General features: G+C 34.2%; 3 protein-coding genes and 1 pseudogene across 3 annotated transcripts; 2 read left to right on the forward strand and 2 right to left on the reverse strand.

Annotated features, from left to right (window-relative positions):
• The first annotated feature begins 1,465 nt into the window (after positions 1 to 1,465).
• Positions 1,466 to 4,053, forward strand: LOC117906416 (putative receptor protein kinase ZmPK1). Its single transcript, XM_034819432.1, has one exon. The coding sequence runs from the start codon at positions 1,536 to 1,538 to the stop codon at positions 3,936 to 3,938; it is 2,403 nt and encodes an 800-aa protein (XP_034675323.1). The 5' UTR covers positions 1,466 to 1,535; the 3' UTR covers positions 3,939 to 4,053.
• A 5,285-nt stretch (positions 4,054 to 9,338) lies between these two features.
• LOC117906288 (putative receptor protein kinase ZmPK1) lies at positions 9,339 to 14,943 on the forward strand. The gene is made up of 2 exons (XM_034819268.1): positions 9,339 to 11,507; positions 14,551 to 14,943. Exons 1-2 carry the CDS (start codon positions 9,419 to 9,421, stop codon positions 14,844 to 14,846), a joined length of 2,385 nt encoding a protein of 794 aa, XP_034675159.1. The 5' UTR covers positions 9,339 to 9,418; the 3' UTR covers positions 14,847 to 14,943.
• A 1,913-nt stretch (positions 14,944 to 16,856) lies between these two features.
• LOC117907473 lies at positions 16,857 to 18,368 on the reverse strand (annotated as a pseudogene).
• A 1,382-nt stretch (positions 18,369 to 19,750) lies between these two features.
• LOC117906310 (putative receptor protein kinase ZmPK1) lies at positions 19,751 to 22,410 on the reverse strand. The gene has a single exon (XM_034819300.1). The coding sequence runs from the start codon at positions 22,325 to 22,327 to the stop codon at positions 19,928 to 19,930; it is 2,400 nt and encodes a 799-aa protein (XP_034675191.1). The 5' UTR covers positions 22,328 to 22,410; the 3' UTR covers positions 19,751 to 19,927.

The following is a 22,410-nucleotide window of genomic DNA, read 5'->3' on the forward strand; positions in this document are numbered from 1 at the left end:
GCATATATAGGTCTTAGCTCAATAGTCAAGACTTGTTATTATCTGTCTTGAGTTCAAATTCTTATATTGTAAGAATTGAATCTTTTATTTTTTAGCATTTTCATGAGGAGAGATGACCCCCATAGGCTCTATCTGGCTCTATGCCAATGCCTAGTTTATTGATCGATGGTGTTTGAATCTATTTATTTTTTATTCTTAACATTTTCAAGGGGTAGGTGCCCCTTAGGCCTTACTCATCTCTACTTGTATCTAGTTTATTGATTGATGGTGTTTGAATCTATTCATTATAAAATTTTCTTATTTTTTATTTTAGTTAATATTTTATTTAAATTGTTAAGCTTGTTTTCAATGATTAAAATAAATAAAAACAGCATGCATTATTAATTTATTACGTCAAGTACAATAAAATAAGAAAATAATATACTTGGCTAAATAAGTTCATTCAATAGTATCTCAGAAAGTAACTTTCAATGATATAAGGAAGTAACAAAATTACACCAAAAAAAAAATAAAAATCTATGAGGTTAAATTATATCTTATATTTAATTATTAATAAAAATAGAATAGTCAATTGTACTTTTATTCATACCTCATATTACTATATTAGATGATAAGCCAGTATAGATAGATTAATGGTTTCAAAAAACTATTAAGAAAAGAAAAAGAATATTAAGAAAAATAGGTTTTTAATATTTTATTTTAGTATAAAAATAAAAAATAAGATATAATTAAAATTAATTAAAAACTTATATATTTTTAAATTATTTGATATTTATATAAAAAATAATATATTAACTTAAATGAGTTTAAGATAGTATATAAAATAATTTATCAGCTTTAAATTTTTTTTTTCACTTTTACATGATACTTAAAAAGGTATATAAATAGAGAAACAATATACTAAATAAAATAATTTTATCTATATATAAAAATAATTTATTAATTTAAAATGTATTTTTATTTCCTTTTCACTTTCTTTCCTTTCTTTTTCTTATATTTTCTTTTCCATATTTTCCAAATACTTCGTAGCACTCCACTCCCTTTTTTTTTACCTCAAAATTTCAGAAACTAAACATAAAATACAAACACAGGTGTAAAGTTTGTATCTTTGTGAAACTCATGAAATCCTGACCCATGGGAACCTTCCCATACAATTAATTTCCTGCAAAGGAAGGCGGCAACATGTCATTGGGTGAGTGTCTTAGGAGACAAAATCTGACCAGCGGTTGAAGGAAAAATGCACAATTATTGAAGTGGACGAAGACTTTTAACTATCTGTGGAAGCTTGCCCAGCTGGGTCGTTTTCCAAAACACGAGGCTGCGGCTTGGAACCTGGGGCATTCATATTCCATCATCATCACTCTTAATATTTTTATTCCACCTAGCTTTCATCTTCCCATGGGAATTTCTACCCTCCGCACAAAGATCGACTTTGTCTTTTCCATAAATATTAGTATTATTTGTGTGTTCCTTACCTGAATTTGATTCAAGCTTAGCCCTACGGCCTTTTCAACTGATCCAATTTCATAGATCACATGGATGCGCCAGTTCTTTTGCTTCTTCTCACTCTGCTTCTATCTTCTCCACTTCCATCGTCCACCCTCGACAGTTTGAGTCAAGGCTCATCCCTCTCAGTTGGGAAGCCTGAACAAGTTTTGATTTCACAAAGTGGAATCTTCTCAGCTGGCTTCTACCCCGTCGGTGATAATGCTTATTGTCTTGCCATATGGTTCACCAAACCATCCTACGACGGCAAACATACCGCTGTTTGGATGGCAAACCGAAACCAACCAGTTAATGGGAATTTCTCAAAGCTTTCCCTTCTAGAAAGTGGTGATCTTATCTTAACAGATGCTGGGCTGTTCATAGTTTGGACCATAAAGACGGTTGGGATTTCTCCGGTGCAATTACACCTCTTCAACACTGGTAACCTTGTGTTGCGTACCTCGGATGGTGTTATTCAATGGCAAAGTTTCGATTCACCAACAGATACCCTTCTCCCTCACCAACCACTCACCAGAAATACGAGACTCGTCTCTTCAAGAACCAAAACCAACTTTTTCTCAGGGTTCTATAAGCTCTATTTTGACAACAATAACGTCCTCAGTCTTGTCTTCGATGGGCGGGACGCTTCAAGCATTTACTGGCCCCCATCGTGGCTTGTAAGCTGGCAGGCGGGAAGATCGGCATACAACAGCAGCAGAACTGCATTACTAGATAACTTTGGCTATTTTTCTTCATCCGACAATTTTAAGTTTCAGTCCTCGGATTTTGGTGAGAGAGTCCAAAGAAGATTGACCCTGGATATTGATGGCAACTTACGATTATACAGTTTTGAGGAAGGGAGAAATCAGTGGGTTGTTACTTGGCAAGCCATCACGCTACAATGCAACATTCATGGAATATGCGGACCCAACAGTATTTGTACCTATGTGCCTGGTTCTGGGAGTGGAAGGAGATGCTCTTGCATACCTGGATATGAGATGAAAAATCGTACTGACCGAACTTATGGATGCATACCTAAATTCAATCTTTCTTGCGACTCACAGAAGGTTGGTTTCCTCCTACTCCCACACGTTGAGTTCTACGGCTATGATTATGGCTATTACCCCAATTACACCTTACAGATGTGTGAAAAACTGTGCTTGAAAATATGTGGCTGCATAGGATATCAATACAGCTATAATTCGGATGTTTATAAATGTTATCCTAAGCGGCTGTTTCTCAACGGATACCGCTCGCCTAGTTTTGGAGGACATACATATCTAAAATTGCCTAAAGCTAGTCTTCTTTCCTATGAAAAACCAGTTGAGGAATTCATGTTAGATTGCTCAGGCAACCGCTCAGAGCAGCTAGTAAGATCTTATGCAAAAGCCCGCGAAAATGAAGTGTTAAAGTTCATCCTCTGGTTTGCGTGCGCAATTGGAGCAGTTGAGATGGTTTGCATCTGTATGGTGTGGTGTTTCTTGATGAAGGCCCAGCAAAACACCAGTACAGATCCGCCAGGCTACATTTTAGCTGCCACGGGATTCAGAAATTTCACCTATACTGAGCTGAAGAAAGCAACACGGGGTTTCAGTGAGGAGATTGGAAGAGGAGGAGGTGGGGTTATATATAAAGGTGTCTTATCAGACCACCGAGTGGCAGCCATCAAGCAGCTCAGTGGAGCTAACCAAGGAGAATCTGAATTCTTGGCAGAAGTAAGTACCATTGGGAGGCTTAACCACATGAACTTGATAGAGATGTGGGGTTATTGCTTTGAGGGGAAGCACAGGCTCTTGGTTTATGAATACATGGAGCATGGATCACTAGCGCAAAACCTCACTTCCAATACACTTGATTGGCAGAAGAGGTTCGATATTGCGGTGGGCACAGCAAAAGGCCTGGCTTATTTACACGAAGAGTGCTTGGAGTGGGTTCTACACTGCGATGTGAAGCCTCAAAACATACTCCTAGACGTTAATTATCAGCCAAAGGTGGCAGACTTCGGCCTGTCAAAGTTACAGAACAGAGGAGGAATCAACAATTCGAGATTGTCGAGGATAAGAGGAACAAGAGGTTACATGGCTCCAGAATGGGTTTTGAACCTCCCCATCACCTCCAAAGTAGACGTTTATAGCTATGGTATTGTGGTTCTGGAGATGGTTACCGGCCGAAGGAGTGCTTCAATGGCCATCCACGGTACAGATGGCATAGGGGAACGTCAGAGTTTGGTGGCATGGGTGAAAGGGAAGATGAATGGAGCAACTGCAGTTGCTTCGTGGATGAAAGAAATCCTAGACCCGTCGATGGAAGGCGAATATGACATGGGTGAGATGGAAATTCTAGTAGCAGTGGCTTTGCAATGTGTGGAATTGGACAAGGATGAAAGACCCACCATGAGTCACGTGGTCGAGACGCTTCTCCGCCCCGAACGTGGAAACAATCATCACTACTAATAGATTAATGCCTCGTATGGGGCCCAAGTGAGGTGGCTTTCTATACCTGTTCCGCCCATTTATGATATTTGTAAAAAAACAGAGTAATTTTAAGTAGAATAATTGAGAAGCCAAATCTTTTGATACAACATACGATATAATTATATTGAAGTATCTTTTTAAAAGATACAACTTGGTTATAAATTTTAATGTCAATCTTCTCGAATGTTAAGTAAAAAATTGTTTAATGTTTTTAGAAAATCTTTAATATTATGTCACTATATTTAAAGTATTTTTTAAGAGGTAACTTGATCTCTTTTCCATGTAGCTGAACTCGTCAACTGTGAGTCTGAGCCATACAGAAGCTTATTGTTCCGAGTTGCCTGTTCAAAGGTTAACCTGTGAACAGTTTGGATCCAAATACGATGAATGTGATGAAATTTACTGAAACCGGGACTCTCTGACTGGCCTGTGGCCTTTATGAATTTTATTTTAGAGGTGACGTCTGATGTTGATTGGCCCAAATCAAATGGGAAACGACGTCACAACTTGTGGGGTGACTTTCCATTCACCAAGGAACACTTCAAAGAAATTATCCCTAATTTTTAAACGCTTAATTATTGCGATTCGAGGGGTAAAACATTTTCTTTTATTGAATCAAGATTGAATTTAAAATAATTGTGTTGGTATTACTCCCTCTCTTTTATCCTTTTCTTATTCTATCTAATAGTAGTTTTCTCGCCGCCTTTGTGGGCCAAGATGAACTAATGCTAAGAATTTTATTCATCTGCTTTCTGTCAAGACTCACTTATTGAATATAATATCTCAATAAATATGGAACCTGATTTTGATTATATTGGTACAATTATTGATACAACTGTTGACTCCGCTCCAGTCATTTGGGCGTGGACTTTTAGGGTATGGTTGAGTGGAGCTTGTATCACTACTAATTATTAATATGGTTAAAGGATGTCTTTGTCATTTTAGTGCACATATAACTATTATTACAATTGAGGGTCCTCCAATATCCCATTTTTCCAATTTTGACTTTTCAAGGTATGATGGGAAAAAATTTAGTATTATGAAAATATGTTAAATAAAATAATTTTTTCATATTTAATTTTATTAAAAATTGTAAAAACATATAATTAAAAAATTATGTATTTTCAAATTAGGTAATTTTTCTTTATAAAATAATTAAAATAAGTTAAATAAGTTTAAAACTCCATATAAAAATAATTTATTGATTTAAAATTTATTTTTATTTCCTTTAACTTTTTTTCTTATATTTTCTTTCATACTTTTCAAATACTTCATATAGCACTTCATTCCCTATTTTCAAGGTTGTATCTTTGTGAAACTCATGTAATCGTGACCGATGAGAACCTTCAAGTCATTTTGATTATATTGGTACAACTGTTGGCTCCGCTCAAGTCATTTTGGCGTGGACTTTTAGGGTATGGTTGAGTGGAGCTGGTATAACTACTAATTATTAATATGGTTAAAGGGTGTCTTTGTCATTTTAGTGCACATATAATTGTTATTACAATTTAGGGTCCTCCAATATCCCATTTTTCCAATTTTGACTTTTCAAGGTATTATTGGAAAAAATTTAGTGTACGGAAAATATGATAAATAAAATAATTTTCTCATATTTAGTTTTATTAAAAATTATAAAAAAAAATAAAAAGTTATGTATTTTCAAATTAGGTTTTTTTTATAAAACAATTAAAATAAATTATATGAGTTTGAAACTTCGTATAAAAATAATTTATTGATTTAAAATCTATTTTTATTTCCTTTAACTTTTTTTTCTTATATTTTCTTTTGTATTTTCCAAATACTTCAAATAGCACTATATTCTCCATTTTCAAGTTTGTATCTTTGTGAAACTCATTTAATCGTGACCCATGAGAACCTTCCCATAAGTACAAAGGAAGGTGGCAACATATCATTGGGAGAGTGTCTTAAGAGCGAAAATTTGACTAGCGGTTGAAAGGAAAATGCACAATTATTGAAGTGGACAAAGACTTTTAACCTCATTTGTGGAAGCTAGGTTGTTTTTCCAAGGGAAACTTGTCCAGCTAGATATTTGAAAGTAATATTATATTCAAACCCCAATTAGCTGGAATATGAATTTGACTGTTAAAGGGAAAAATATTATTGTTTTTGTGCATTCTAAGTCGGCTTTATCTTTTATGCCCAAATTGCCCTTTCGTTTCTCTAGCTCAACATCATCCTAACCTCTATGATGTCAATAGGACCACTAAAATTAAGAAAAAACACTAAATTTTGAAATTTTAACTTCTAAAAAAAAAACACCTGACCCGACCACTTAATCTAAATGTTTTCTTTTATCATTTGGAAGCTTTCTCTCATCTTTCTTCACTCATGACAACCTAAAATTTATCCTATTTCAATTTAAAAACCCAAATCTGAAACTCCAAAGCGGTGTCAAAATACGTCTTTCGATGTGCCTTTGGCTGAGATGCCTCAACTAGGCGCTTGCCCTGAGCCTTAACCACAGTTAACTCTCGTCTAGGAGCCACGAGAGTCCAAGAGAATCCGATAAAAATGAAATGGAGCTAGGGTGGAGAGAGTAGATGCCCAAAAACTGAAACCCTAACCTCCAAATGCGTCTTAGACTCGCAAATTCGTATCCAAGATAGTTCTATAAAACAGAAATAGCACCAAACATCTCTTTTAGACCACCGAATCGACGAAGCCCTTGAAGAACCAAAGGAAACGGTGCAAAAAAATGAAGCGCGAGAAACTCTTAAAGTATTGGGTCTTGACAAAAAGAATATTAAGAAAAATAGGTTTTTAATATCTTATTTTAGTATAAAAATAAAAAAAATAAGATATAATTAAAATTAATTAAAAACTTGTATATTTTTAAATTATTTGATATTTATATAAAAATAATAATATATTAACTTAAATGAGTTTAAGATAGCATATAAAATAATTTATCAGCTTTAATTTTTTTTTTTTTACTTTTACATGATACTTAAAAAGGTATATAAATAGAGAAACAATATACTAAATAAAATAATTTTATCTATATATAAAAATAATTTATTAATTTATAATCTATTTTTATTTCCTTTTAACCTTTTTTTTTTTTTTTTTCCATATTTTCCAAATACTTCACATAGCACTCCACTCCTTATTTTTTTTTCTCTCTAAATTTCAGAAACCAAACATAAAATACAAACACTAGTGTAAAGTTTGTATCTTTGTGAAACTTATGTAATTTTGACCCATAGGAACCTTCCGATACAATTAAGGGAGAATTACCCAAGTGGGCTTGGTAAAACAATTACTAGAAATTGTGGTCTCTTCTAATAATTCTTGGGGAGGATTTTAATAGGTTTAATATACCAAAACTGTCATTTAACTAAAACTTTTAAAATTCAAAGCATTTAAAGTACTTCACTTGATTTGTCGATACAGTTATGGTACATGGGTCCCATATTTATTGTAATTATTAATATTCAAATTTTAAATCAAAATTTTGGGTTTAATCATTACAATTATGTATAATTTGTTATTTAAATTTACTATTTAAAACAAAAATACTTTTAAAAAATATTTTCAAAATATCATTTATTGTTTTTTTTACATTTTTTATTTTTATTCTAATTTTTAATTTTATTAAGAAAAAAAATAAGTTTTATAATTATATAATAAAAATGATGATTTTTTCATATATATATATATATATATATATTATAATTTTAAATTGATAAATTATGTTTTTGTTTTAAATTCAAGAAAGATAAAATGTTTAATTTTTCATTCAGATTCTTTAAAAAGAATAAGAAAATGATAGAGAAAGTTTAATCATTTTTTATTTTTATAATAAAATAATTTTTAAAAATTTATATGATTTTTTTTTCCTTTGCATAGTGTTTTTTTTTTTTTTTTTAATTTTCATATAATTTTTTTTCTCAATGCATCGAGTGGATGATGTTAATATATTTGATATGTTGAATATTAATAAGGTATAAAAGGTGATCATCAAGATTATTACTTTTATTATAAAATATAGGTACAACAAAAATATGTTATAATTACCATATAAATGCACTTACATTACAATAAAACCTAATTAGGAAATTTTTGAAATTTTTTATAAAAGTGATAATTTTGTAAGATCATACCATATTTCATAATATACCTATATCATAAATAATTTCTGAAACCAAATGAAATACTAATTTGAATTCACGAGACTCGTAGTTTATATATATATATATATATATATATATATATATATATATATATATATATATATATATATATATATATATATATATATATATATATAAATGATTAAATAATTTCAAAACACTAAATAAATGTTGTTAATATATTGATACAATGTATTAATACCAACGGGGTATGAATAAACATTTTTAAAATTATTGCTTTTGTAATGAAATATAGATATGACATAAATACATTATACTTACAATATAAATACGTGTTATCATTACAATATATTACAACATAATTTAATTTATTTTTATTTAATTTTTTCACGTGTTATATTATCCAATGAATAATTGTGAGTTATTCTATTTAATAGGTGTGTGTTAATCAATTGAATATTTACATATCATTCAATTGATGAGTGCTCATAAAAAATAATTATTCATTATATTATGATAACAAAGTTTTTAATTGTATGTTTTATATATAAAACAATATAATAACTTTAGGATATAGTTTTTATTTATGAGATAATGAAAATTATTTTTTTTTATAAGGTTCTTTACAAAATATAGCAAAATTTTAAATAGTCATTTGATTGTTCAAAAGTCAACAATAATTTTTTCAAGCTGAGAAATATATTGTTGATTACTTATAATTATGCATGGACTCCACATCATTAACAATCTCAATTTATTTATAAATAATATAGAGAACATATTATAGGTAAAATTACTATAGCAAATTTTTAAATAGTCATTTGATTGTTCAAAAGTCAACAACAATTTTTTCAAGCTGAGAAATATATTGTTGATTACTTATAATTATGGATGGACTCCACATCATTAACAATCTCAATTTATTTATAAATAATATAGAAAACATATTATAGGTAAAATTACTACATAGCCTTGATAATAATTAGTTTTTTGGGCCTACCCTGTTCGGTAATTCTCAGTACAATTAATTTCCAGCAAAGGCAGGTGAGTGTTGAGGAGACAAAATCTGACCCGCTACTGAAGGGAAAATGCACAATTATTGAAGTGGACGGAAACTTTTAACCTTATCTGTGGAAGCTGGGTCGTTTTCCAAAACACGAGGCTACAGCTTGGAACCTGGGGCATTCTAGCTTTCATCTTCCCATGGGAATTTCTACCCTCCGCACAAGTCAAGAGCAACTTTGTCTTTTCCATAAATATTAGTATTATTTGTGTGTTCCTTACCTGAATTTGATTCAAGCTTAGCCCTACGGCCTTTTCAACTGATCCAATTTCATAGATCACATGGATGCGCCAGTTCTTTTGCTTCTTCTCACTCTGCTTCTATCTTCTCCACTTCCATCGTCCACCCTCGACAGTTTGAGTCAAGGCTCATCCCTCTCAGTTGGGAAGCCTGAACAAGTTTTGATTTCACACAGTGGAATCTTCTCAGCTGGCATCTACCCCGTCGGTGATAATGCTTATTGTCTTGCCATTTGGTTCACCAAACCATCCTACGACGGCAAACATACCGCTGTTTGGATGGCAAACCGAAACCAACCAGTTAATGGGAATTTCTCAAAGCTTTCCCTTCTAGAAAGTGGTGATCTTATCTTAACAGATGCTGGGCGGTTCATAGTTTGGACCATAAAGACGGTTGGGATTTCTCCGGTGCAATTACACCTCTTCAACACTGGTAACCTCGTGCTGCGTACCTCGGATGGTGTTATTCAATGGCAAAGTTTCGATTCACCAACAGATACCCTTCTCCCTCACCAACCACTCACCAGAAATACGAGACTTGTCTCTTCAAGAACCAAAACCAACTTTTTCTCAGGGTTTTATATGCTCTATTTTGACAACAATAACGTCCTCAGTCTTGTCTTCGATGGGCGGGATGCTTCAAGCATTTACTGGCCCCCATCGTGGCTTGTAAGCTGGCAGGCGGGAAGATCGGCATACAACAGCACCAGAATTGCATTACTAGATTACTTTGGCTATTTTTCTTCAACCGACGATTTTAAGTTTCAGTCCTCGGATTTTGGTGAGAGAGTCCAAAGAAGATTGACCCTGGATATTGATGGCAACTTACGATTATACAGTTTTGAGGAAGGGAGAAATAAGTGGGTTGTTACTTGGCAAGCCATCACGCTACAATGCAACATTCATGGAATATGCGGACCCAACAGTATTTGTACCTATGTGCCTGGTTCTGGGAGTGGAAGGAGATGCTCTTGCATACCTGGATATGAGATGAAAAATCGCACTGACCGAACTTATGGATGCATTCCTAAATTCAATCTTTCTTGCGACTCACAGAAGGTTGGTTTCCTCCCACTCCCACACGTTGAGTTCTACGGCTATGATTATGGCTATTACCCCAATTACACCTTACAGATGTGTGAAAAACTGTGCTTGAAAATATGTGGCTGCATAGGATATCAATACAGCTATAATTCGGATATTTATAAATGTTATCCTAAGCGGCTGTTTCTCAACGGATACCGCTCGCCTAGTTTTGGAGGACATACATATCTAAAATTGCCTAAAGCTAGTCTTCTTTCCTATGAAAAACCAGTTGAGGAATTCATGTTAGATTGCTCAGGCAACCGCTCAGAGCAGCTAGTAAGATCTTATGCAAAAGCCCGCGAAAATGAAGTGTTAAAGTTCATCCTCTGGTTTACGTGCGCAATTGGAGCAGTTGAGATGATTTGCATCTGTATGGTGTGGTGTTTCTTGATGAAGGCCCAGCAAAACACCAGTACAGATCCGCCAGGCTACATTTTAGCTGCCACGGGATTCAGAAAATTCACCTATATTGAGCTGAAGAAAGCAACACGGGGTTTCAGTGAGGAGATTGGCAGAGGAGGAGGTGGGGTTGTATATAAAGGTGTCTTATCAGACCACCGAGTGGCAGCCATCAAGCAGCTCAGTGGAGCTAACCAAGGAGAATCTGAATTCTTGGCAGAAGTAAGTACCATTGGGAGGCTTAACCACATGAACTTGATAGAGATGTGGGGTTATTGCTTTGAGGGGAAGCACAGGCTCTTGGTTTATGAATACATGGAGCATGGATCACTAGCACAAAACCTCACTTCCAATACACTTGATTGGCAGAAGAGGTTCGATATTGCGGTAGGCACAGCAAAAGGCCTGGCTTATTTACACGAAGAGTGCTTGGAGTGGGTTCTACACTGCGATGTGAAGCCTCAAAACATACTCCTAGACTCTAATTATCAGCCAAAGGTGGCAGACTTCGGCCTGTCAAAGTTACAGAACAGAGGAGGAATCAACAATTCGAGATTGTCGAGGATCAGAGGAACGAGAGGTTACATGGCTCCAGAATGGGTTTTGAACCTCCCCATCACATCCAAAGTAGACGTTTATAGCTATGGTATTGTGGTTCTGGAGATGATTACCGGCCTAAGAAGTGTTGCAAATGCCATCCACGGTACAGATGGCATAGGGGAACGTCAGAGTTTGGTGGCATGGGTGAAAGGGAAGATGAATAGTGCAACTGCAGTTGCTTCGTGGATTGAAGAAATCCTAGACCCGTCGATGGCAAGCCAATATGACATGGGTGAGATGGAAATTCTAGTAGCAGTGGCTCTGCAATGTGTGGAATTGGACAAGGATGAAAGACCCACCATGAGTCAGGTGGTCGAGACGCTTCTCCGCCCTGAACGTGGAAACAATCATCACTATTAATAAATCAATGCCTCGTATGGGGCCCAAGTGAAGTGGCTTTCTATACCTATTCCGCCCATTTATGATATTTGTAAAAAAACAGAGTAATTTTATTCCCAATATCTCTCCTTGGTGCTCTTATCTTATTAAACTCCTTTTTTTTTTTTTTTTGCAATATTAACTATTATATTTTATAAAATCCTTTTTAAAATTTGTTGAATTTGATCTATTTTATCCTCACATAATTTGTAGCAGGAGAAGTTTTTCTCTTCATCATAGAACAAATTCTTATATATGTAATATACATATATGAAAGGTATAAATGGTTTTAGCTTTGGTTGATATCATATAATTTCTCATTGAATCTATTCTAATGTGACTTTAAAATTTTTCAAAATATAAATCGATTCCTCTTGCTTTGTGTGTTAGTGAATGAATTAGTTTAAATGTCATAGGCTTTGACTTTTTAGACAGCTATTATAAATAGCTCTGCATCACACTGTCACTTCAACCTTCCTTCACATTTTTTTATTTTTTTATTTTAATTACCTTTGGATCTCATTGCTCGGAAAAATTTGATGAATGTAAAAGGGAAATGGAAAATCGTGGGGCACACATACATTATGGAGTCAAAATCTTTGAAAGATGTAAAATTGTCGTGCAATTCAATCTAATGTAGATGGACAAAAATGTCATCTTATTGACCAAGCATAGATGGAAAATCAAATGAATGAGCCACCCTGCAAATGTCTATTTTCAAGTATTTCATTTTTTTTTTCAACTTAATACCTCTTTTTGGAAATTTTATTATTAAAAATATTTTAATCTCTAATTTTTTGTAAGTGTCTTTTCATAAGCATGTTGATCGGAAAGAAACAAAAACATATTTTTAAATTATTTAATCTAACACAAGAAAGGCAAGTAAAATTTTATAAAAATAATTTATTAATTTTAAATTTATATTTATTTTCATTCATTTGACATACCTTCAATAATTAGTATAAAATTAATATAAATGTTTTATATAATCCGTTTACAAGCATTGTATATTATGTACAAACAGGAACAAAATGAATGAGGCACTGTATGTGACAAATAAATACATTTTTATAAAATTTAAATTTAATTTTATAGTATATGACATGGATTCTGGCGTCATCTTCCGCATCACTGAACTTCTCCTTTACCTATTTTCATCGTTCTCTGCTTCCAACGCTTCCCACTATGAACGTCTCTAGAAAAAACTGTCCGGTGTGGCTCTCCTCTTGGCTCTACCACAGTTAAGATTTTCGGCTTGATGCCTTCGCTCTACCTCAGGTGGTCGGCTTTGGAGCATGGATGGCTGCAGATCTGCCAAGTTGTTGGCCATGAATCTCCCGAATCCACTTGCTGCTAACCGTTTGTATCATTCAATTGTTGAAGGCCGATTTCATTGAGTTGAAAGGCCAATGGGCCATGGGAAGCAATGGTTGCTTCACCCAATTTTTTAAAATTCGTTTTAAGTAATACCAAAATTTTTATTGTATGAAGTATTGATGTTATTATTATTTTTTTATATTGATTTTTTTTTTTCTTAGGATTTTTTTTCTTTTTACTTTTTCTCCCTCTTTTCTTTTATTTATATTTTCTCATAATCAAATATGACCTTAAATTTAATCGCAAGCAAAGTGTTATGTAGACAATTAATATGGTCTTACTATTTTGCTTTTATGGCCATTAAATTTAAGGACTTCCGGTGATGACAATAAGGTGATTTTTTTTTAGGTAATCGTCCAACCTGCTTCTAATAGGATGAGTTTGAAATTTAAATAAATGAGCTTAAAGCAAATTTGAGTTTTTTCAAACTCAAAATGAGTTTGGATATTGTCACATCCCAATTATATATATAATTAATTTATTTTTATTTTTTATTTTTTTATTTTAATAATAAGAATAATAATAATAAAATATTTTTTTAATAAAATAAGTTATAAAAATTTATAATACTCTAATTATATAAAATACTTTTTTAAATAATTTTAAATGAGGTAAGGTGCCACGAGTATGAGAATTTTTCATACCTATCCCACCCTATCCTGTCATGTTTAATTTTTTTAATGGTACAAGGTTGGAATATGGGCTATCTATTTTAAATTCGTCTCATTATCATCCCTTCATGTGTCCGCATGAATATAAGATATTAGTGAAAAGTTTGAGATATTATATTGAAAATTCAATTCACCATTTATTTTGTAATTATACTTCTAAATATAAGCATGAAAGGGCGAATTGACATAATAGAAGGCCTAACTGCTCATGTTTTGTATTTATTTAAATTAATATTTATTAATAATTTATTTATGTAATAAAAAATTTGTAATTCAAAATTTGATTTTACTAAGTGAAGTACCTGATGACCAGAACTGGAGGAACCTAAAGAAAGAGAAGAACAAAAAATGACACCAAGACATATCCCAAAGGCCTAATGGCACATCCCCTACAAATTCTAGCTTTATAATTATTGTCCTAAAAGAAAAAGATGAACAAGCGTTTTTTCGTCATATAATGTTAAAAAATTAAAGTATCAATTCTTTTTTTTAACTTTCTACTTAAAATAATTTAATTTCATATTTCTAATTGTTTTTTTAAACCTTTTGTCACTTATTATTTATTTTTAAAATATTTTTACTAAATTAAAATAATTTAATTTCATATTTCTAAGTGGGTTTTGAACCTCCCCATCACGTCCAAAGTAGATGTTTATAGCTATGGTATTGTGGTTCTGGAGATGATTACCGGTCTAAGAAGTGTTGCAAATGCCATCCACGGTACAGATGGCATAGGGGAACGTCAGAGTTTGGTGGCATGGGTGAAAGGGAAGATGAATAGTGCAACTGCAGTTGCTTCGTGGATTGAAGAAATCCTAGACCCGTCGATGGAAAGCAAATATGATATGGGTGAGATGGAAATTCTAGTATCAGTGGCTCTGCAATGTGTGGAATTGGATAAAGATGAAAGACCCACCATGAGTCAGGTGGTCGAGCTGCTTCTCCGCCGTGGATGTTGATACAATTATCACTACTAATAAATTAATACCTCCTATGGGGCCAGCCAAGTATGGCAGCTTTCTGTACCTATTCCGCCCATTTATGATATTCGTAAAAAAAACAATGTTATTTTTGCTACCCTCCTCAATAAAGATTCTACTAATAAATATTATATAGAATTTTATTCCCAATATCTCTCCTTGGTGCTCTTATCTTATTTTATAAAATCATTTTTAAAATTTGTTGAATTTGATCTATTTTACCCTGACATAATTTGTAGCAGGAAAAGTCTCTCTTCATCATAGAACAAATTCTTTTCTATGTAGTATACATATATGAAAGCTATAAATGGCTTTAGCTTTAATTGATATCATACAATTTCTCATTGAATCTAATCTAACGTGACTTTAAAATTTTTCAAAATATAAATCAATTCCTCCTGCTTAAACATAACGCTATAATTGCATCTGTGCCTTGTTGCTTTCTGTGTTTAGTGAATGAATTAGTTTAAATATCATAGGCTTTGACTTTTTAGACAACAATTTTAAAGAGCTCATGCCTCACACTCTATCACTTCAACCTTCCTTGATATTTATTTATTTATTTATTTTAATTACCTTTCGGTGGTGTCATTGCTTGGATAATTTTGATGAACGTCGAAGGGAAATGGAAAATCGTGGGGCACACGTACGTTATGGAGTCAAAATCTTTGAAAGATGTAAAATTGTCGTGCAATTCAATCTAATGTAGATGGACAAAAATGCCATTTTATTGATCAAGCATAGATGAATGTGGAAATGACGCAAGACCTGGCAGATGACATGTAAAATGCAAAATTTAATAATGATTGACAATCAAATGAATGAGCCACCCTGCAAATGTCTAATTTCAAGTATTTCATTTTTTTTTCAATTTAAGACCTCTTTTTGGAAATTTATTGTTAAAAATATTTTAATCTCTAATTTTTTATAAGTGTCTTTTCATAAACACGTTGACTTAAGGAAAAGAAACAAAAGTATATTTTTAAATTATTTAATCTAACATAAAAAAAAATAAGTAAAATTTTATAAAAATAATTTATTGGTTTTAAATTTACATTTTATTTTCATTCATTTGATATAACTTCAATAATTAGTATGAAATTAATATAAATGTTTTATATAATCCGTTTACATGCGTTTTATATTATGTACAAATAGGAACAAAATGAATGAGGCACAGTATGTGACAAATAAATACATTTTTATAAAATTTAAGTTTAATTTTATAGTATATGACATGGATTCTGGCGTCATCTTCCACATCATTGAACTTCTTGTTCACCTATTTTCATCATTCTCTGCTTCCAACGCTTTCCACTGTGAACGTCTCTAGAAAAAACTGTCCGGTGTGGCTCTCCTCTTGGCTCTACTATAGTTAAGATTTTCGGCTTGATGCGTGGAGCCCATATTTTACGCAATGTATTCCTACTCAATGACGAATTTGATTTTAATTTATTCGGTGAAAATATGATTTTTAAATTAAATTTGGAGTCGCTACTTATTTTTATTTTATTTAAAAAAAAATAAAATAAAAAAGAAAAGTTTAAGTATGACTCTTTATTTGAAAAATACAGTTTGTGGAAAATCAAAATCGAGTCTATGAGTCAGGTTACTTATTGGGAAGATACCGTAGCCCTTCTAAGTCTCTAAAAACAGGTCTTTACTAAATAAGGTGAAAATTGAAATTTTGAAGAATTATTTGAAAATAGAATTTTTAAAAATTTAATTTGAAATTTTAAATTTTGAAAAATTATTTGAATATTAAAATTTTGAAAATTATTTGAATATTAAAGTTTTGAAAAGAAAATTAAATCTGGAAATTGAAGTTTTGAATATTAGAATTTTGAAAATTAAATTTAAAAATTGAAGTTTTGAAAATTAAATCTAGAAATTGAAATTTTGAAGAATTATTTGAGAATGAGATTTCTTAAAAATTAAATTTTAAAATTGGAATTTTGAAAAGTTATTTGAGAATTGAATTTTTAAAAATTAAAATAAATTTTGAAGGTTGGAACAGATCATCTCATTGACCTTATCCCCGTTCTTGTAAATCTTGAAGGTTGGAACACTTTTTATGCTCTCGGCTTTTGCTACTGCTGGGCTCTCCTCCACATCCACCTTGAGAAATTTTATGGATGGATATTGAACACAGCTTATCCATGATGGGGGAGACCTGTTCACACTGGTAATTGGATGCCACTTTGAAGTGAACCACCGAAACACCAGGTGAAGATATTGCAGCTTTAAACTGGTCGACACTAGAAACCTCCTCCACTTCACCACCAAACTTCACACTATGAGTCTCCTCCTCCCATGATTTTGACAATGCAGCTTGTGCCTGGGATAGAGATTCAACAACCTCAATGTCTCCAGGAAGTTCCCTTCTCAAGACCTCATAATCTTTCACTGCCTCTGCCCATCGTCCAAGCTTCCCATTTGAGACAACTCTGCGATGAAGAGCCTTGGTGTAATTTGGTTGGATCTTGAGGGCATGGTTGCAGTCCTCAACAGATTTTTCCCATAGACCAAGTTTAGACCAGCTAACTGCTCTATTGCAATATAGAACAGAGTTCGATGTATCATACTTGAGGCCTTCCCCGTAAGCTAAGCAGGCTTCTGAAAATCTTCCATAACTAAAGAGTTCATTGCCACGAGCATGCGCTCTTGCCACTAGTTTAACATTGTTCAGCAATTTTGCAACTTCAACATTACTATAATCAATCAACCCCGCCTTCTCTGCTACCGCAACTTCCCAGTGCCATCTCAACCTGAGCTCGAACATAGAGAACATAGGCTTCAACAATCACACCGAAGAACTTGGTTGAGCAAGAAGGAAAATAATGTTCAAATTTTGGAATGCTTGATAGGCAGGAATCTGCATCTTCAATTTGGTGGAGCTTCAACAGGGCCTCTACTCTCCATGAAATGAGCTGAGGAGAAGAATCTGTCCCGCCTGCATTGGCTCATCACATTCCCTTAGTGCACTTTTCCAATCACCAATTTTTCGGGCATCAGCACATCGGTTCAAATGCTTCTCCGAAGAAAGCAACTTCTGAAGCTCGGATGGATCTGGCGGCTGCGCGCCCAGGTAAAAAGAGATGGTGTCGGGCATTTTCAACATGCCCTAACCTGAAAGTGCTCCTCCAATCTTCCAAAGACCGATAAACTTCCTTCCTCCTTGCTACCCACAGCTCGCCTCCTGCAACTTCTCTATCTAATGCTCAGATCATCATCATTTGAAGCTTTCCCGTTCCAGCCATCTCCCTTGCTCTGTTTTTCTGTTTTTCTCCTAATCCCAAAAAGCCTCTTTCGTTCCTCCTCCTGGTGTTTCTTTTCGCTTTAAATCCTCCATTGTCTCAGTCCAGCTTTTATTCTCCTATCAGCTTCCCACCCGTTCCACTGCTCCTGGTTCAGCAAAGATGTCACCACCCTCAACCACCACCATGGAAAGTTGGTAGTCCTTACCACACGTCCCAGCATGCAGCTCACCTGGAAAGCCATCCCCCACTCTAAATGAAATGTTCAGCTCTTCCCGGGTGGCCAGCAGGTGGTGAGAAAAAAAAAAACTTTGGTCCAGAGAGGGTCTACAGATGCCTTCGATCTATTTCAGGTGGTCGGCTTTGGAGCATGGATGGTTGCAGAACTGCCAAGTTGTTGGCCATGAATCTCCTGAATCCACTTGTTGCTAACCGTTTGTATCATTCAACCGTTGAAGGCTGATTTCATTGAGTTGAAAAGCCAATGCGCCATGGGGAGCAATGCTTGCTTCACCCAATTTTTTAAAATTCATTTTTAGTAATACAAAAATTTTTATTGTATTTGTATGAAGTATTGATGTTATTATTATCTTTTTATATTGATTTTATTTTTTATATTTTTTTTCCTTAGGATTTTCTTTCTTTTCACTTTTTCTCCCTCTTTTCTTTTATTTATATTTTCTCATAATCAAATATCGACGTAGAATTTAATCGCAAACAAAGTGTTATATAAACATTTAATATGGTCTTGCTATTTTGCTTTTATGGCCATTAAATTTAAGGACTTTGTGTGATGGCAATAGGGTGATTTTTTTAAGGTACCTGTCCACCCCGCTTCTAATGGGTTTAAAATTTAAACAAACGGGTTTGATGCAGGTTTAAGTTTTTTTAAACTCAAGACAAGTTTGGGTATTGTCCCACCCCAATAGTATATAAAATTAATTTAATTTGATTTTTTATTTTTCCATTTTTTATATATATTTTCATAATAATAAAATACTTTTTAATAAAATAAGTTATAAAAAATTCTAATACTTTAATTATGCATAAATTATATTTATTTTAATATAAAAAATAATTTAATTTCATATTTCTAATTGTTTTTTTTACCTTATGTCACTTATTATTTATTTTAAAATATTTTTACTAAATTTAAAAATTAAAAATATTTTTTTTAAATATTAAAATTAATCTATTGATTTTTCTTTACTTAATAAAAATAAAATATTTAAAAAATAAATAATTTAATAATTAATATTATTAAATACTATTAAATTTTAAGTTCAATTTGGAATTAAGTCTAAAAAAAATACCACTTAAATGTCTTCATTGCAACGATGGACATTATTAACTCTACTTTTTTATAAAATCTTTTATTTTAGGAAATTTTAACTTCCAAATGAAGTAGTTACGAGAAAATTAACCATTGTGGTTGAATTTATTTGAAATAAATAAACCATAAAAAAAAAAAAAAAAAACACTTGAATGGATTAAGGACCGATTTTTTACGCCAAGGTGGTGGTGATATATTGATTTGAGTAAGAATTTTATAATTTCCCAAAAGAAAGATAAAGAGGAAAAGCAACATTTATTAAAAGATAGATACATTAGGATATCTTATTCAAAATTAGTATTTTTCTTTTCTCTTCTTTATAAAACTAAATAATAGAAATCAAATACTTTTACCAACTTCTCATACTGCACCGTTTCGTTTTTCACTTCATCTAATTTTACCTTCAATTCATTTTTTTCCCTATTTTATTTCTTGAAACATGTATTCACTAAAACCTCTGTACCAATGTTTCAGGACATGGAGAGGAAGCCATCCTGCTCCGGCCTCTCCTCCGGGCACATAAGCTTCTCAACTATTTGGCTCATCGTGGGTCTTGAGTCCCTGTCTCCCTTCACACATTCCAAGGCAACTCCAATCAGAATTTCCATCTGGCGCATGTCGCATCCGCCTTGCATCACAGGGTCCAGGATGTCTTCAATCCACGACCCCCTGGCACCAATCCCATTCATTCGATCCCTCACCCATTTAATCAATCCACGCTGCTCTGTCTCTCCTTGGGCATCAGTATCGGGGATAGTAGTTGGGCTCTTCCCTGTCACCATCTCCAAAACCACGATTCCATAGCTATAAACGTCTACCTTGGAGGTTATGGGAAGGTTGAATACCCATTCAGGAGCCATGTATCCTCTGGTTCCTCTGACCCTCGAGAAACTTGAATTGCCAAGCCCTCCTCTGTTACGCAGTTTCGACATCCCAAAATCGGCCACTTTTGGCTGGTAATTAGAGTCCAACAGTATGTTCTGAGGCTTTACGTCACAGTGCAGAACCCACTCCAAGCATTCTTCGTGTAAATAAGCTAGGCCTCTGGCCGTGCCAAGCGCTATTTGGAACCTCTTCTCCCAATCAAGAGTATTGGAAGATAGCTTTTGTGCCAAGGATCCATGTTCCATGTACTCATACACCAACAGCCGGTGCTTCCCCTCTATGCAATATCCCCACGTCTCTATTAAGTTCATGTGATTAAGCCTTCCAATGGTGCTCACTTCTGCTAGAAATTCTGCTTCTCCTTGATTGGCTTCTTTGAGGCACTTGATTGCTGCCACTCGACGATCAAGCAATTCACCTTTATATACCATTCCTCCACCTCCTCTTCCAATCTCTTGGGTGAAACCTCGCGTGGCCTTCTTCAACTCTGCATAACTGAATCTTTTAAACCCGTTTGCAGCGAGGATGTAACCTTGCATGGTTGAGACTGGATCATGGTGTACCCTAAATAGGAAAAGCCATACCAGCAAGATAATTGCCGTCTCTAGAACTCCCAGTCCCGAGGCAAACCATAGCAAAAACTTCGAAAACTTCAATGTTGTATCTAGCTGTATATAACGAGTGTTGCCTGAACAATTTATGGTGAATTCTTCAAGAGGATCATATCTGGGAAAGAGACTAGCTTTAGGCAGTTTTAGATACAAGGTTTCAGGATAATTTGGCGAACTGAATCCATTAAGCAAGAGGGCCACTGGGTAACAATTGTAAACGCCGTCCCCAAAATTTAGCAGGAAGGCCTTGCATTTGCACAACTGTAAGCATAGATTTTCACACCTTTCATAGGTGTAATTGGGGAAGTGACCATAGTCATAGCCGTAGAGATGAACATGAGGGAGTGGGAAGAAGCCCACCTCAGTTTGGTTACAAGCGATATCAGTTTCTGGTGCGCACCCATAAGACCAGTCAGTTGAATTTACAATCTTGAATCCAGGCATGCAAGAGCATCCTCTGCCATAAGCAGGGGTGTAACTGCAGAGACTGTTGGGTCCGCAGATGCCATGAATCTGGCATGGTTGGGAGATAGCCTGCCATGAAACCGACCAGGTTCCTCTCGTTTCTTCTAGACTATACATTCTAAGATTGCCATCGAAATCGAGGGTCAATCTTCTCTGAGGCCCCGCACCAAAATCCGCTGACCGAAATTCCAAATCATCTGATGCTCTATAATAACCCAAAGAATCGAATACTGCGATTCGACTGTTGTTGTATGTGCTCCTCGCAGCCTCCCAGGTCACCAGGCTTGGGTCTGGCCAGTAGAGGCTGGAAACCACAGGACCATTGAAGAGAAGGCGGATGACGTTATCAATGTCAAAAAATAGCTTATAAAAACCAGAAGAATAGTTGCTTTGGCTTCTTGATGAGATAAGGCTGGTATCTTTTGTCAGTATCTGGTGAGGAAGAAGGGTATCTGTGGGTGAGTCAAAGCTCTGCCAAATCACCGTCTTCTCCCAAGCATATAGAACAAGATTGCCGGTGTTAAGGAGCTGTAATCTCACATACGAGGTTGAAACGGTGTTGGTCATCCAAACCATGATTTTGCCAGCATCAGTTAAGAGGAGATTGCCATTCCTCAACAAAGAAAGCTTGGAGCCTCTACCGTTGACCGGTTGGTCACGGTTCGCCATCCAAACTGTGGTTGCACCCCATGATTTTGTGAACCATATGGCGAAGCAGAAAGTGTTGTAACTGTTGTTGCCGACCTGATAAAACCCAGCAGAGAATATACCATTTGCTGAAATGAGAACATCATTTGATTTCTCCACGGAAAGAGATGAGCCTTCGCTCAGAGTATCATACGTTTCAGATGACGATGGATAGAAAGTTAATAGCAAAGCCAAAACAAAGAAACCAACTGTCCTATCCATGAGTTTTGGGATATGGTTTATGTGCTCTGTTTCCTGATCAGATATTTGCAATGGAGAATGCAAGTGTATGGTGCTACCAGAGT

This window comes from Vitis riparia, chromosome 18, assembly GCF_004353265.1.
Source record: "Vitis riparia cultivar Riparia Gloire de Montpellier isolate 1030 chromosome 18, EGFV_Vit.rip_1.0, whole genome shotgun sequence".
In the NCBI taxonomy this organism is placed as follows: Eukaryota; Viridiplantae; Streptophyta; class Magnoliopsida; order Vitales; family Vitaceae; genus Vitis; species Vitis riparia.